Here is a 14,294-nt window from a genome sequence, read left to right as displayed (position 1 = left end):
TGAATCCGCTTCCATACAGGTCTGTCTCTGCCTACAAATACAAGAGCTGATTTACTTTTGACCATTAATCGCAGTAAATCCACCTGTTGACCGCCTAGCCTCTGGGCTCTTGCTTGCACTCGCAGTGGGTTGACGAGGGGGCCCGCGCATCTCCATCTCGATCTGCATCGCCGCTGCGTCCTCTTCTGGTTCACTGTCTTCTACGCGCTCGACTTCTTGGTCGACATCCATGGCATCGGGCGTCTCGTCTGGTTTCGCAGGTGTAGGCGATGTCGTTGAAGCGCCGTTGGTGGGTGTCTCGGTGTCCTTGTCCGCACTTTCTGCCGTCTTGGAAGCATCGTCCAGCGTCTTCTGTCCGTTGACCGCGCCATCCTTCTTCCCGTCCTTCTCCTTCTTCTTCGCGTCCTCCTTCTCCTTCTCGTCCAACTTCTTCTTCACAGTGCCCCACGTGCTTGTCCTGGGCGCAACATCGACTAAGAACTCGAGGTTGTCTGTCTTCGATATCGCGCTGCTCACGTCGCGGTATTGTATGTTGCGGCGCGGCTTACGCTCCGCTTTGACGACATTGTGTGTGGTGGTTGCGAGGTGCTGGATGAACATTTCTGTGGCCAGTGCGATGGCAAAGGCGGCATTTTTGGAGGTCGTGATGCGTTCGGGGTCCGCTTGGATTATCTTTTGCACGCGTGCGACTGTGGAGTGAGTTAGCTTGATTGTCTGCTACGAGGAAAGACGAGAGCACAGGGGACATGGGGAATTGAAGACATTGCGCTCAACATAAGCGCAGGCGAACCAGCCGTTCGTTATGAGGCCACCACAGGCGCAAGTCGCAGCAGTACTACGCGGTGGTAGGGTGGTCTCTAAGAGGCACGCAAAGGGTCGGAGTGACGACGAAGGTGGTGGAGAGAAGTGAAGATGTGTAAATTGTTACTTACGAGGAAGCGACACATGGCCGGTGATTTCCTTATTTGGCGCAATCGGAGTGTTGTTGTAGGGCATGGTGAAGGAAGAAGTTGTTGGTCTGGTGAAATGGGCGCTGGATCGACGAGTCCTCCCAGCGTGCTGTTTGAGGCTAGTTGCGTGTCCAAAATATGAATAGCCAAGTATAACTGTGGGTAGTGCGAGTTGACACGTTCCAGTCGCGAAAATTGGCCAAGAGAGGTGTCTAGTCGCGTGCAGTAGTCGTGTTGAAGATGTCGTGTACCCTGGTCGATGCAGGGCGATCGCCGCGGGCTGCTCCAGCCGAGGAGGGCGTCATTAGGCTGCTCCTCTTCGTCAGCAACCAGCCATCTCATCTTCCTGCTGCCTGCGTGATCCTCAGACGATAAATACCTGTGTGTGATATCTTCGTCCTGTCTTGACTCTATCAATTGTATTCCGGTGTTTTCATCTCGTGTCGAGCACCAATTGTCAGCCCATCAGGGTACACCTGCCGACCATGAAGCTCTTCATTACTAGTCTGCTCGCCGCGACTGCAACAGCGTCCTTGTTCTCCCAAATCCCATTCCAGGAGAAGCCAGAAGTGGAAGGCTTCCAGGTCTACCAAAGTCCATTCTCCGAGCACCACTCTATTCGCATAAAGCATCAACAAAGCGACACTATCTGTGACGCGCGCTCCAAGCAATACACCGGCTGGTTAGACATCGGCTCAAAGCACATCTTCTTCTGGTACTTCGAATCACAGGACAAACCCTCCGAAGATCCGCTCCTGCTATGGCTAACAGGAGGACCGGGTGGCTCAGGCATGCTTGGGCTGATGGGCGAACTGGGACCTTGCACGATCAATGAGTTTGGCAACGGTACCGTACACAATGAATACGGATGGAGCAAGAATGCCAACATCATCTTTGTTGACCAGCCCGCTGGTGTGGGTTTCAGCTACGTCGATGAGGGCATCCCGCTTCCTGCGACAAGCTTCACGGCTGCTGAGGATATGCATCACTTCTTGCAGCTGTTCACGAGCGAAGTCTTCCCGGATCTTTTGAATCGCGACTTTCATATCACAGGAGAAAGTTATGCTGTAAGCACATGTTGCTAACCCCGCAAGACACTCACTAATCGAAGATAGGGCCACTACGTTCCAACACTCGGCGCAGAAATTGTCACGAAGAACCTTGAATATCCTAAGCGTCCGCAAGTCAATCTCAAGTCGACCTTCACGGGCAACGCTTTTGTCTCACCTCGGGACACCAACTTTGGTTTCTGGGAAACGCTGTGCACTACGAACCCCGGTGTGGAGACTCCCGTATTCAACCAGACCCGTTGCGACATCATAGCTACCAACCTCCCTCGCTGTATGGCACTTATCGACGTGTGCTACAAGAACCCTGATCCAGCCATCTGTCTCGCAGCCGACAACGTATGCATGGAAGGCGTTGTGCTCCTTTACGATGGAGAGTCTGGAGCAGGAGGTCGCAACCGATTTGATATCACGGACGGGTGCGAGACGAAAGACGAGTTCTGCTACCCAGAGATCCAAAGGATTCAAGACTACATGAACGTGCCCAAGGTTTGGGAAGCGCTTGGCGTACCCAAAGCTATAGCCAACTACACAGGGTTCTCTTTTGATATTGCGTTGGCTTTTGAGCTTACTGGGGATCTGGTATTCAGCATGCAGCCTCAGGTTTTGTATCTTCTTGAGCATGGCATCGACGTGCTCTTCTATCAGGGTAATTTGGACCTTGCTTGCAACACCGCAGGGAACTTGCAGTGGGCTAGCACGATGCAATGGAAAGGCCAACCTGCTTTTGTCGCACAGCCAAAGAGGTCCTGGGAACATGAGGGCAAGGAGGTGGGGTGGTTTAAAGAAGTCAAGACCGTGACTACAAGCGGGAGAGAGACCACGTTTGCGTTCGCTACGGTAAATGGAGCAGGCCATCTGGTACCGATGGACAAGCCGAAGGAAGCGCTGGCGCTGGTTGATAGATGGATCACGAAGAGGAGCTACGCGTAATTGTCGCGTGATAGATACGTATTGTGTTCTGCGCAAGGCCGCACTTAGCTCAGTAAAGGATTCCGCGATCGCAATATCTAGGCATGCAATTTTCGTCAGCCCCAGTACCACATCGGCTTCATGCATGTCATCAGGCTTCTTGCGTTTGGCGCCCGAAATATCCATGGGTTGGTGTTTGTTTTCCCCACCATGATGTAATTGCTACCAGCTACGTCATCATGGGTCCTAGCCTCTGCGCAAACTTCAGACCCTTAATAAAGAGGGGAGAAGACACACTCATCCAACAACAAACACAATCAATTGCCACTTCTCACTTCAAACTACACTTTACAAACCTTCCACTTCTTCCCACTTCCACAAACACACACATACAACATGTCTGGAACTTCCAACGTCGGTAACAGTGCGGTCTACGAGTCCCAGGACCAGGTCACCAGGTCCAACGCCGAGATCGAGCAGGAGAAGAAGGAGGCCCGCTTCCACGAGGGCAAGGAGCACTCTCACAAGGCCCAGGACTCCAGTATGTTTCTCTCGGCCTCGCATGCATTTTCCTTTATCGATATGCGGCGTCATCAGCCATCTCTTACAAGACCGTTTACTAACAATCACCCACAGAGGACGAGCGATCCATCGCCAACAAGCTCGAGCGCGAGGAGAAGCGTGAGAAGGAGGGCGAGGAGAAGTCTCTCGAGGACCGCCAGCGCGAGCAAGATGCCACCCTTCCCGCACGCGCACACGGCAACGAGCCCTCCAAGGGAGCCAAGATCGACCAGGAGCTGAGGGAAGAGGACGAGGCTATGCTCAAGAAGAAGGGCGCCAACTAAAGTCGTTGTGATGAATGACGATTTCGATACCCCGCACACATACTCAGCGTGTTAGGAGTTGGAGGAGGAAATAATGACTTGGATTGACGATAAAACGTCTCCATGAAGCCCGCCTGAGACATGGCAAAGGCATGAATCAAATAATTTCAACTCAACATGTATTGCCGACAGTGTGTGACTGTGAGATGGTTGAAGCCAGGTCCTCGTGCCTTGACGCGAGAGCTCTCCACATTGTCGTGCTTACCCCTCGGTGCCTGACTCGTGCAGCCTCGGAGATACGCCGATAGCGACCTCATAACCGCTGCCTTCTGTCTCCCAATCCCCAATCCCCTGCCCCACGTCCTGCAAACATCAGTTGCTGCATTACAAAGCATTGCGGCGTACATGCCTAATCTCTCGTCATCTCGCCAATTCCTCCGCACTGCTACTGCCTTCGCCAAAGCTCCCTTACGGCCCCGCCTCGCACCTGGAAGCACCCAGCTATCGAACATCCTCCAACAACATACCGCAAACATGTCGACAAAGATGGCAGAGCGCCTAAAGGGAAAGACTATCGTCATCACCGGTGCTTCTTCTGGCATTGGCAAGTCCACAGCAATCGAATTCGCCCGGACACAGCCCGACGACCTCAAGCTAATCCTCACTGCGCGGCGAGAAGACACATTGAAAGAGGTCGCGCAGGAAATTCAAGGCTTTGCAAAAGGCGTCAAGGTCCTACCAGTCAAACTTGACGTCAGCAAGCCGGACGAAGTCCAGAACTTTGTCGGAAATCTACCACAAGAGTACAAGGACATCGATGTGCTCGTCAACAACGCGTATGCCACCACCTCTTCAAATACCGCTTACTGTCTGCTAACAATGAATCTAGCGGCCTTGTAAAAGGTGTTGCGCAAGCTCCCGATATCTCACCCGCCGACATCGACACCATGTTCAGCACAAACGTGACCGGCCTAATCAACATGACGCAAGCCATCCTACCCATCTTCAAAGCGCGATCCACACCCTCCGGCGACATTATAAACATTGGTAGTATCGCAGGTCGCGAGCCCTACCAAGGCGGATCCATCTACTGCGCTACAAAGGCTGCTGTGCGCTCCTTCACAGATGCCATGCGCAAGGAGCTTATCGCTACACGGATACGCGTCATCGAGATTGATCCTGGACAAGTTGAGACAGAATTCAGTGTAGTCAGGTTTGGAGGCGACAAAGAGAAGGCGAAGAAGGTCTACGAGGGCGTTGAACCGCTGACACCGGAGGACATCGCGGAGGTTGTGGTATTCGCTGCGGGACGGAGGGAGAATGTGGTGTTGGCTGATAGTCTGATCTTCCCGAACCACCAGGTATGTACAACCGGAGGAACGAGACATAGTACACTAACGTTGTATAGGCGGCAGCGACAGTCATGCACCGGAAACCTACCGGTCAGTAGATGCGGCGATCGATGTGTACATAGCGACTACTTATCCGCAGTTCAGAGACGAAGCAAATATCCAGAATTCGACCTTCGTTATGAAAGACCTGTTTGCTGGCCACGACCTACCTCATGTTTCATGCTTGCGACTCCATCTCATCCCGTCTCCTCACAATGTCTCTCCCTTCTTAATTCTTGTCTCCACATTCACGCGGACTGTCTTCGAAACAGGTGAAAGATGAAAATATAGCTTGGGCCCTGCCCCGCCGTTGCTGTGGTGAGCGCTGGCAAAAGAGAGACCCGCTTCTGGATAACTCAAACGCTCACACAGTTTTTGTACACGCCGACCCCGTTTGTACCCCACTATAGTGGTGAGCGACCACGTCTTTCGTCCCACATCATCTCGACACTCAACTCAAGTAGCTGGCCATCATGCAAGCCGCGCGCGTTTGAGCGCCAGGTTTTCTACCACCACGGACGGAAGCACAGCAGTCAACCGACAGACAACATGGCGCGACTACGAGTTCCCGCATCGCCAGTTGAAACTCGTCGCGCGAATTATGCCTATGAAGGAGCCGGAAACAAGACGCCCAGCCGACCTAATCATTCAGGCCCACAGCCTGAGATCAATGTAGCCTTCGATTCGTCTGCCAATGATCCCCCTGAACATCCCACTTCCTTTCCGCGCATTGTAAGGAGCTTCGCGTTAATGGACGTGAAGACAAAGCGAGATGTACAAGGTTACATTGTCGGACAGTACAAGGCCATTAAGCAAATGGGCCACGAGCACATCACCGCGACTGGCACCAAAACAGTCTTCTTCCTTGGTCAAGCACAACAAGAGGAAGAGTTCGACATATTAGACGAGGATATGAAGACCGACCTGGGCGAGTACATCAACGAGGATGAGGATGCGGATCGCTCATGGCGTGGGGTTTGCGACTTCATGCAGAAAATTCCGACCTCCAAGGCTGTGGCGCCGACAGAGTTCAAGGATAAGAACATTTTGGACACTGAGACACCTCATCAAGCCCGCTTGATGCGTGCCCAGAGTGCGCCCTCTCTGGCTCGATGTATCGCGAATGCTAGCTTTGACAGCGCCGGATCAGAGACAGACTCAGACTCAGAAGATGACGACATCGATCTTGAACTGAAAATCGAGAACGCACTCTCGTCCTTTGCTAAAAAGGTCGAGGAATTAGAGGATGTAGCAGGAGCGCTGTCAATCACGCCACCCGGCCGCACATATTCTGACGCTCACCCATTTACACCATCGCCTCCCAAGGACATCGATATACCTTACCCCTGTGGACCAAAGCAAAACTCTCGACTTCGTCGTCATAGCGGTAACCGTTCACTCGCATCACTGATCGCTCACGTTGAGGACCACTGTACGCCTTCGTGCTCGTCACCTTCTGCTTCGCTTTTTTCGTGCCCACTACCTGCAGGTACCACCTACAGTGTTATCCGTAAGCCCTGCTACGACCCAAACTTTGAGGGTCACAGCCCTTGCGCCACGCATGATGAGGGAAGCTGCGGACTTTCAGCGGATGACGCTCTGGACATGCTACAAGAACGCTTTGGAATTGTACATTGCGCTACTGCTGGCACCGGCTTTGATTGTCGCGAATGGCTGGAATACAAGCTTGAGACCGGGTGCAGCATGGTACATGGCCCGTCGTTGCTACGATTTGGGACGAACTGCTATGGACCTGAAAAGCCCGGGCAGATCAAAGACGCGGGTGATAGCCCGTACGCTAATCAACCCGAAGCTACGGCTCGGATTCGCACTTCGTCTTCTAACGATACCCTGAATACCAAATCGTCCGTCCAAAATTCAGTGTTCTCAAAATGCACTTCGAGGACTTCCATTTCGTCTTACCGGACCAACCGTCCACAGTCTGCACGAACTGAACATTCTCGGCTTATGAACGCACTTGGCCCCGACAACGATACTGGAAAGTGCGGACATGGCTATGAAATCTCTGCAAAGACAGGGTGCAATTCTCCCGTCGCAGGTATTGTTCCAAAAAGCGAACACTTTCAAGGTTGTGCAGGTGGCACTGTGCGGGGTGGGAAGGTTGCACTCAGTCCACCTATCCCCACTACCAAAGAATGGTCTAGTGGGCTGCAGACGTGGGAGGGTGAAAGCTGGCCCAACGCACCCGAGCGCATTGGAAACGACTTTGAAGACGCCCAGAACTCTATCACGAGGAATGAATCCGAGGACTGCGACGTAGAAGAGCTCTCACAGCTACGTGCGTCGCTAACGGAAACTACGGACAATGACGAACCCATGTGGCCTGAAGTCATCGCCAACCGCCCGTATAAGGCTCCGCTTATGTACGAGGAAGCCGCCGATTTTATTGAACATGTCGCCACTGATCCGGATGTTCATTCCGAATGTTGGTCAGAACCCTTGGATGGTTGCGCGAAACCGCGTCGCAAGTGGACTAGCAAGATGAAGCATTGTCTCAAGAAAATACCCCAAAACACAAAGCAGGCTACCCACGACTATGTCAAAGCGACGAAACGATTCTCACGGACTGCTTGGCGCGTATTGCCAGCTGCGCTGTCGAGCCGACATCCGTTCCAGAAGATCGACAGCATCCTCTAGATGGTCGGCTGGGGAACTGGATCTGCGTCGGAACTCTTTAGGTGATCCGACTGGTCTCACGGACCGTTCACGCTGCCTCCGCAATCCACCCGGAACGATGGTTCGGCGAGCGTTTGGGCCCACTTCAGACCGAACATATGTTGGGGACATGGTAGAGGCGTTGGAATTGATTGGAAAGCCCCTGTGAAACGCTTTTCATTGGACGACACAGACATATTTTGTAGAGCATCTTTGCTTTTACTTGAATTCTCTTTTGGCGCGCTATGAAATCTCGATTCTAGATACCCACCTGCATGCATCAGTAGCATTTCCTGTATGAATATAAGCCCTGCCATGTGCCCTCATTGCACTTCAAGCATTTTGTGTGAATTCCAAAGTGTGGTCGTGAATGACTAAACCCACGAGGAGTGAACCCTGGTTTGATCAAGGGTCATCCACTGTCGCGACGTCACCACACAACGCTCTCACTTGCCAAAATGTCTTCGGTTTCTCATTCTTTACACATTTCACTAATTAGCCCGCTCGTCGTTTCCCTCTTTACGAACGACTGCGCATCGACCACCACCGCGCACATTTCCAACGCCAAGACTGTGTAAGAAAGCGGACTCTCACCATCGCACACCCACGAACAAATTTGCAACTGTCTAGTTTACGTCACTCTTTCCATCACATTATCGCGTAGTTCCAACCGCACTGCGATCTCGCCGGCCATTACTGAACTCGATACGACAACGACCCTTCGGTTACCACTTACGATCACCAAACCAAAACAGTCACACAAGCAATCATGGCTTCCGACACAGTCGCTAGTGTCAACCAGAAATTCAACTGGGCCGACGACGACGACGACGAATTTGACTTGGATAGCTGGAATGCTACCGTCGACACCTCCGCGCCCACTGCCGCCGAGCTAGGCCCTCTCCAGGTCGCTCCCACTGGAGATGACACGAAGGAAGGCGAAGTCTACACGCTATCCCGCATCTCCAACGAGCGCGCCTATTTGGATCCTCCCGCCATCCAGGAGTCGTCAGACGCGGAGCCTACCCCGGAGGCGGAGGTAGAGCCAGCTGTTGAGCCGCCAGCTGAGCACTGGCATATCGCCGTACTTGGCTGCAGTCCAAAACATCAGGTCATGTCTGCGCGGTACATCCTTATCACGCACGCTATTGGTCCTTCTTATGAAGGTAAAGAAGAGTCCGACGTCCCAGCCTATCCAGAATTGAGCGAATACCCGGGCCACCGGTCTTACTATGCGAGAGGGTTCCGGGACTGGAAGATGAAACATAGAGGTTTCTCATCTAGAAGGGTCTATCGTAATTCACCCTTGAACATCGTCACTTCCATCGACAATGCGCACGAGATCGATGACATTGCCGACCCCGAAGAAGAGGCGGTAGAAGACGCCGATCGCGAGATGAACGAGGAGATTGATCGCATGATTGATGATCAAATCACCAACCATATTGATCAGTTCCAGTGGTTCTCCAGGACAGAACTTGAGAATTTTTACCACCAGTTTAAGGCTCAGGAGCAGAAAGCCGAGACTGGAGACGACGCGTCAGATGATGATGATAGCGATTCGGACGACGGCTGGGATGAAGAGGCTTACGAGCCATACAACGGTTCTGTTCACGACGAAGAGATGTCGCCGACAACCACTGCATCAGTGGAGGACAACGAAACAATGTTGTCGGCCACCCGCCCATTCGCCGCCGCAGACAAAGAAGAGGAGCTGGACTTTAACGACGTCGTATTTGGAGACGATGACGGGTGTGATCAGTCGCAGAGTCAGGATGAAACCGACTCTGAGCCCAGCGATGAGGGCTATGTTTCCTCTTCACCACCAGACACTCCCTTTTTCGAAAACTTCAATAACGCGGACAGCGTGGGGGCGCAAAACGCCTTCAATTCCATCAATGCACGACTAAGCTTGTCATCCAGGCGCCGTAAGACGATTTGTCGGACGGAATCCATGGACGCGCTCAACACATTTAGGCAAACTGCCAAGTTTGAGCAGCGTGTCGAGGACGCTTTTGACGACGATGAAGACGACGAGGACTTTGGAGATCAACAAGAAAACTTCGGCATCGATGATGAGCTGGATACATCATCGGATGTCATGGAGAACACAGAGTTTGTCCTCGTCATTACACCACCCAAGGATGAGCAAAGCACGCAAGAATATCTTTCCAGCCCTGCGACACCTTTATCTTCAATAAGAGCCACTGTATCCGATTCGACTGAAGAGGATGACCAAGTCGTTTCTGTCAGCGACGAATCACGCGGTACCCTCAATTCAGCCTTCACTTTCCCTAGCATACCCACTGGTGAAGCCTCACTCCCAAAGGAAGAGATTAGTACCGCAGACACGGTAATCGATACTTCCAAAACCTCCTCCCGGCGCTGGACCGATCCTCCAAAATACGACCCCACCCTTCCTTTAATGTCGCCGTCGTCCAGTCGTCGTCATACGAAGCATGCAAAGCATAGCTCTGTCTCACTGGACTATGTTGTCGGCGCCGTCTCAAAGAGCTGGCTCTACATGGGCCAAGTGCCCTGGACGCAGATTGGTATAATGGGCGCTGGAGTAGTCGCCGGTGGATTATTAAGTATGGCGGGGCGTACCTGAGTGAGCCCGCTTTTCCTTTCTGTTTGTTCTTTTCTTTTCTCAAAATTTGGCTGCAACGTTAGCGGAGGCGAAGTCATGCTGGCATTGCTGGTGGCGTTATATACCCGGTGTGCTGTTCACCCACACAAAATATGTGTCTCAAAAAGTATAAAAGTTAAACATTAATCAAGAAACGTTATCACTGTACTACGAATCCACCAAACCGTGTGACCGCTCCGACGATATCACCATATGCAAGTACAGATGAGACAGTAAAAGTTCAACTCTCGAGGCACAATCAATATCTTCAACAAAGCGAATGTCATTTGAGAGCTGCTGTATCTACATCTGACTCACCGCCTTCAGAGCGACTACCCAGACATCTCAAGCATTACAAGCAAGCTTCCTCCTTGCTTAAACAGGATGAGCGACCTTGGCCGTCAACAGGCCCCTGATGTTTCCAACAAAGAAGCTCAAAATGAAACAAGCACCACCGAAAGCGATCGAGATCCAGTATGGCCACCTGTACGCCAATGCGAAAGCTTCTTGGGAAGCACGCAGGACAACAGGGAATGCATCTCTCTGCAGCACTTCCTGGTTGGTAGCAAAGATCTCTTTGACTTCTTCGAACCTAGCATTACCCATGAGGTTGGTAACCAGGGTGATGACGGCGATTCCGTCTGCCGACAGAGGGTTGATGATGGCGCCATACGCTAATGTCTTCTCCGCGACAATCTCAGTGAGGTGGATGGTGACCTTGCGGAAGAAGAGATTGGAGTAGACTGCGAAACCAATCGCACCACCGAGGTAGCGGATACTGAGTGTGATGGCTGTAATGGTTGCGATTTGTTCGTCCGGACAGGCGATCTGCGCGATGATGGAGGAAGGAATAATGACCCCGCCGACTCCAATGGATGCTAGTGAGATGAGGGCGTACACTACGTTCAGGTTGTCGGGTGTCGCAATGCACATGGCCCCTGTGCCGGCTGTCATCATGGCTGTGAAGAAGATCATCAATTCGCGGATGCGACCCTTGGTGGCGGGGATGAGGACGAGGCAGATGCATGCACCGCCAATGATGCCGAAGCCGATGGGAAGAGAGCGGATTCCGACGCCAACCGGGTCATCACCTAGACTTATATTAGTATGGAAGTAGTGGGGAAAATATTCGTAGGCCATGCTTACCGTAGACGTTGTAGATTTGAGTAGGCCAGAAGAGCAGCAGGACGAAGTAGTTGCCACCACTGAGGAATGTGATGAGAAGGATAACTATCATGGTCTGCTTCGCTTTGTGGAATATTGCCCTGGGAACCATGGGGTGTGGAGCATACACCTCCCATACGAAGAAGGCGATGATGAGAATGATACCGAGAACGAGAGGGACGATGTTGTGTGGGCTGCCCCATTCATACTGTAGAATGTCAGCACTGCAATGTGACCTGCTTCGGATAGTATACTGACCTGTGATGCACCCCATTGTAGACCCATCATAAAGAGAGTGATACCACATGTGCTCAAGATGCCACCAATGTAGTCGACCTGGCGGAGGACATGACGGGCGGTATACTCTTCTGTCAAGCGCGACGGGTCCTTGTAGCAGAAGACACAGAGTACCAACCCGATGAAGTTCCATACACAAACCAAAATACCATTGTAGCGCCAGTTGCTCTGTTGAGCGATCAATTGAGCCCACAACACTGATGGGCAGAAGGGAAGGATGGTGATTACGACAAGACCGACGTACTTGCCGCGATCTTTGATGGGCACGATCTCTGCTGTGCCGGCGAGTGCGATGAGCTCATTGAGACCGGCACCAATTCCCGAGAAGACCTGACCGGCTACGAGTCGTTAGGTTTGTGATGTTTCAAATAAGGTTGCGGTACTTACCGATAGCGATGTTCATGGTATGCGCAGTCACTGTGATAATCGGCCCGACTATGAGGCACAATTGACCCACAATAGCCACCTTCTGTCGCCCAAACAGGTCGGACAATGCGCCCACAAAAGGACAGAGAGCCGCATTGGGGATGAGGTATCCTATTATGAACCAGATGTATCGGTCAACCCCACCAACATCCTGATAGATGAGAGGAAGGACAGAGCCGAAGAGGAAGAGCGGGATTTGAGAGCCGATCCAGAGGAATGACATGCACAGAAGCGTCATGGCCAGCCTTGCGTTCATCTAGGGGTGAATTAGTATATGATCAAGCATTCAGGGTCTTACACTCACCTTCTCGTGGACTTCTGGAGCTCTGCTGGTAATGGGCGCCAACTGCTGCTTCTCGGGCTCGCTAGGCGGGGTGCGAGTAGCCACCATCTCGAGTTGGCTCTGGCCATTCTTGTCGACTTCGTAAGAGTGGTCTCCGGATCTCATTGTCTCATGCATCTTGACGGTGCAAAGCTGGGTGGAGGTGCAGTCGTGGAGAAAGAAAGTTCGGGACGTTCAAGTAGTTTAATGATTGTCCTGCCCTAGCAAGGCGGACTATCGATATGTCGTCCTAGTCCCCAAAACATTTCCTCGTCTCCCACCTGGCACTGAGATGAATTGACTGAATCGACACTAAGTTCACTCGAGCCGCGGTAACATACTGGCCTGCGCGGGGCTGGGTGGTCGAATGACTAGGGTCAAGACACCCCTCATCCAACAAGGCTGCGCCAACCATGCCGTCTCGCCCGTTTGTAGAGCTGTAGATCATAGTGAAGTGTGTGGCGTGCCATTCGGCGGGGCCCCCGCACCTGGGCACGCTTATTTGCTAGTCACGCTAGTGTCCGGAGCATAAAGCTTGCATCATTGGTGCGGCCGGCACGCTTTGTCTCCTTTACATGAGGCTTGCCTCTTGGCTCTCTATTTCTCGATGTCTTTGGAATAGCATTATCCCGTTTGGCTTCCTGAAGACCTCAACGAAGCCCTCCGTTCGAATGCTCTTTGCTGGCCCTGATGCCCAATCATGAAAATATAGCAATCGCGGTAGTGTCTGGTGTGACAAAAGGACCTCGGCCGTGGAATGTGACTCTTATGAGTGCTAGGAAGGACGTCGTGGGAATGTTGGCACAAACGTATCGAGGGCGGCCCTTGAGCGCTTGCAGAATCCTTAGGTAGCGCCCAGTGCGATGGGTGGTGTCGATCGCTTCTAGATGCTTGATGCACCAAGCCACAGAACGGTATCTGGAAAGTTACCGAGGAACTTTGAGTTACTACTGTGTGTGCCTTCGATGACATAGGTATTGGCATGAGCCACTGCCACGGGTACACGTGGGAACTACGCCTTGACAAGGCCTCCAATGTTTAGGCCGGGCCGACGTTTGTTGCGCATTTTACTGCCATGTTTTATATGAAGTGGTTTCGCGTCTGTGACAGAAGTCTGATCGGCTTCTCGCCGTGCTCCACTATGAAAGTAAATCGTGGAAGCGCTGTTCTAGGTGACGTCGCGAAAACGCAAGAACGGTTGGAGTCCCTCTAGAGTCGGTTCTTCCTCGATATGGAATTCTTGTCGCAAGTATGGAAGTGTGTGGCCAGGCGCTTAACTAGCAACACACTGTGGATTTAGTCGGATGGTCACACGTGGATGCGGTTAACCTTCCGCGCAAAAGGCGGCGATGCGACAGGCCATGAGACGCTCGCAACACTCTTGGCAGCTGCGCAAAGTTGAGTTGGAATTACCTTCAATGATAACATCAGCTAGGATTAGAAAATCCTATGCTGCGTTGGCAGTGTTGCTCTGCTGCGTACATTGTGATCTTCAAACCCTAGTCTGCTCTCTGATCCAGACGTCATGCTGTGATTAGAGAGACGATAGATAGCTGCTACGTTGACTGTAAAACCCGCACATGCTGACTTTTTTTTTCGTGTCGTCAGGCTGGGTTTTTGCCGAGGCATGAAATAA

At 52.2% G+C, this 14,294-nt stretch overlaps 6 protein-coding genes across 6 annotated transcripts; 4 read left to right on the top strand and 2 right to left on the bottom strand.

Moving 5' to 3' along the window:
- Positions 1-51: 51 nt before the first annotated feature.
- Positions 52-996, bottom strand: J4E92_000914 (uncharacterized protein; the record flags this gene model as incomplete). Its single annotated transcript, XM_051492328.1, has 2 exons — positions 52-689; positions 933-996. The coding sequence occupies 2 exons, from the start codon at positions 994-996 to the stop codon at positions 52-54; spliced, it is 702 nt and encodes a 233-aa protein (XP_051357840.1).
- A 439-nt stretch (positions 997-1,435) lies between these two features.
- On the top strand, positions 1,436-2,950 carry J4E92_000913 (uncharacterized protein; the record flags this gene model as incomplete). Its single annotated transcript, XM_051492327.1, has 2 exons — positions 1,436-2,017; positions 2,066-2,950. The coding sequence occupies 2 exons, from the start codon at positions 1,436-1,438 to the stop codon at positions 2,948-2,950; spliced, it is 1,467 nt and encodes a 488-aa protein (XP_051357839.1).
- Positions 2,951-3,325: 375 nt separating this feature from the next.
- J4E92_000912 (uncharacterized protein) lies at positions 3,326-3,774 on the top strand (the record flags this gene model as incomplete). Its single annotated transcript, XM_051492326.1, has 2 exons — positions 3,326-3,470; positions 3,566-3,774. The coding sequence occupies 2 exons, from the start codon at positions 3,326-3,328 to the stop codon at positions 3,772-3,774; spliced, it is 354 nt and encodes a 117-aa protein (XP_051357838.1).
- Positions 3,775-4,287: 513 nt separating this feature from the next.
- On the top strand, positions 4,288-5,203 carry J4E92_000911 (uncharacterized protein; the record flags this gene model as incomplete). Its single annotated transcript, XM_051492325.1, has 3 exons — positions 4,288-4,589; positions 4,643-5,114; positions 5,162-5,203. The coding sequence occupies 3 exons, from the start codon at positions 4,288-4,290 to the stop codon at positions 5,201-5,203; spliced, it is 816 nt and encodes a 271-aa protein (XP_051357837.1).
- Positions 5,204-5,693: 490 nt separating this feature from the next.
- Positions 5,694-7,802, top strand: J4E92_000910 (uncharacterized protein; the record flags this gene model as incomplete). The annotated part of the gene is made up of 2 exons (XM_051492324.1): positions 5,694-6,576; positions 7,243-7,802. The coding sequence occupies 2 exons, from the start codon at positions 5,694-5,696 to the stop codon at positions 7,800-7,802; spliced, it is 1,443 nt and encodes a 480-aa protein (XP_051357836.1).
- Positions 7,803-10,824: 3,022 nt separating this feature from the next.
- On the bottom strand, positions 10,825-12,796 carry J4E92_000909 (uncharacterized protein; the record flags this gene model as incomplete). Its single annotated transcript, XM_051492323.1, has 5 exons — positions 10,825-11,540; positions 11,596-11,821; positions 11,872-12,248; positions 12,298-12,592; positions 12,641-12,796. The coding sequence occupies 5 exons, from the start codon at positions 12,794-12,796 to the stop codon at positions 10,825-10,827; spliced, it is 1,770 nt and encodes a 589-aa protein (XP_051357835.1).
- Positions 12,797-14,294: the final 1,498 nt, after the last annotated feature.

The sequence above is a fragment of the Alternaria infectoria genome, assembly GCF_024043175.1.
Source record: "Alternaria infectoria strain BMP 0036 chromosome Unknown scaffold_1, whole genome shotgun sequence".
Lineage (NCBI taxonomy): Eukaryota > Fungi > Ascomycota > Dothideomycetes > Pleosporales > Pleosporaceae > Alternaria > Alternaria infectoria.
Note: the sequence above shows the minus strand (reverse complement) of the source record. Positions and strands in the feature narration are given on the sequence as shown.